This window comes from Octopus bimaculoides, chromosome 7, assembly GCF_001194135.2.
Source record: "Octopus bimaculoides isolate UCB-OBI-ISO-001 chromosome 7, ASM119413v2, whole genome shotgun sequence".
NCBI lineage: Eukaryota > Metazoa > Mollusca > Cephalopoda > Octopoda > Octopodidae > Octopus > Octopus bimaculoides.
The window spans coordinates 21,369,278-21,370,673 of NC_068987.1; the positions used below are offsets into that span (position 1 = coordinate 21,369,278).

Consider the following 1,396-nt stretch of genomic DNA (forward strand, 5'->3'; position numbering starts at 1 on the left):
ACCACTAGGTCATGTGCTTTCACAGTTTCTACTAAATTCACTCACAAGGTATTGGTCAGCTTGGGGATTTAGTAGAAGACAGTCGACCAAGGTGCTGCACAGTGGGACTGAAACTGAAACCACATGGTTGCAAAGCTGAGTTCGGAACCACACAGCTAGGTCTGTGCTTGATCAGTAAAAAAAAAAACCTTTAAACTATCCATACCATTTCGAGCATGGCCTTTACCAGTAAGACATCCGAGCGAGACCGTTGCCAGTGCCCCTGGACTGGCCCTTGTGCAGGTGGCACGTAAAATACACCATTTCAAGCATGGCCGTTGTCAGTACCCGCCTGACTGGCCCTCGTGCCGGTGGCATGTAAAGTCACCCACTACACTCTCAGAGTGGTTGGCATTAGGAAGGGCATCCAGCTGTAGAAACTGCCAAATCAGATTGGAGCCTGGTGTAGCCATCTGGTTTACCAGTCCTCAGTCAAATCGTCCAACCCATGCTAGCATGGAAAGCAGACGTTAAACAACGATGATGATGATGATCACGGGTGCAGATATAATTGTGTGGTTAAGATGCTCACTTCATAACGATGTGGTTGTAGGTTCAATCCCACAGCATAGTATGAAACTATATGGTGTAAGAGCATTACACGAAAAACAGTCAAGGGTTAGCATGAAGAGTGTCTGAACAACATATACTTATAACCCATGCTGGCATGGTAAAATAGATGTAAAACAAATGAACATGAGAAAGCATTCCAAGTAAAGAATGTAGTTAGAGGGAAAAGAAGCATAATTGGTGATTAATAAGACTGGGATGGAACAGACTAAGATTATTAAACATTACCTTTTGAGTGAGAGGGTAAAGTAACATCACAGCTAAAGGCTTTTTAATAGTGTCCAACAGTTCTTTATCCAAATCGTAGACATCAAGGAATTTGTAACTGGAGGGGACACCAACATTCCAGCTAAACTGAAATAAAGAAAACAAATTTGGTAGATCAATTTATAAAAGAAAAAAAGACAAACATTGTTGAATTATAGCAAACAGTGTGAGTAAGGTAGGGGTTATGGTCCAACAAAATGTCCAGTCCTTGTTGCAGTGTGCAAGTTCCTAGTAGGGCCTTCCTTACAGGACAGGTCAAAAGATAGAGGCTGGAATAAAAAAAGGGTTTGTATCGGACCAATACTCTTACCAAAAAGAAAAAAAAACAAGCAAAGTTACACAAGGCGCAGGAGTGGCTGTGTGGAAAGTAGCTTGCTTACCAAGCACATGGTTCCGAGTTCAGTCCCACTGCGTGGCACCTTGGGCAAGTGTCTTTTACTATAGCCTCGGGCCGACCAAAGCCTTGTGAGTGGATTTGGTAGACGGAAACTGAAAGAAGCCCGTCGTATATATGTATATA

At 42.8% G+C, this 1,396-nt stretch overlaps 1 protein-coding gene across 2 annotated transcripts in view; it reads right to left on the reverse strand.

Moving 5' to 3' along the window:
• Positions 1 to 750: 750 nt before the first annotated feature.
• The window catches only part of LOC128248333 (uncharacterized), a 22,134-nt gene continuing 21,488 nt past the window's right edge, over positions 751 to 1,396 (reverse strand). For both annotated transcript variants that reach the window (XM_052969328.1, XM_052969329.1), the window contains one exon: positions 751 to 963. In XM_052969328.1, coding sequence (XP_052825288.1) covers positions 766 to 963 — 198 coding nt within the window. In that variant the 3' untranslated portion in view covers positions 751 to 765. The remainder of the gene's footprint in view (positions 964 to 1,396) is intronic.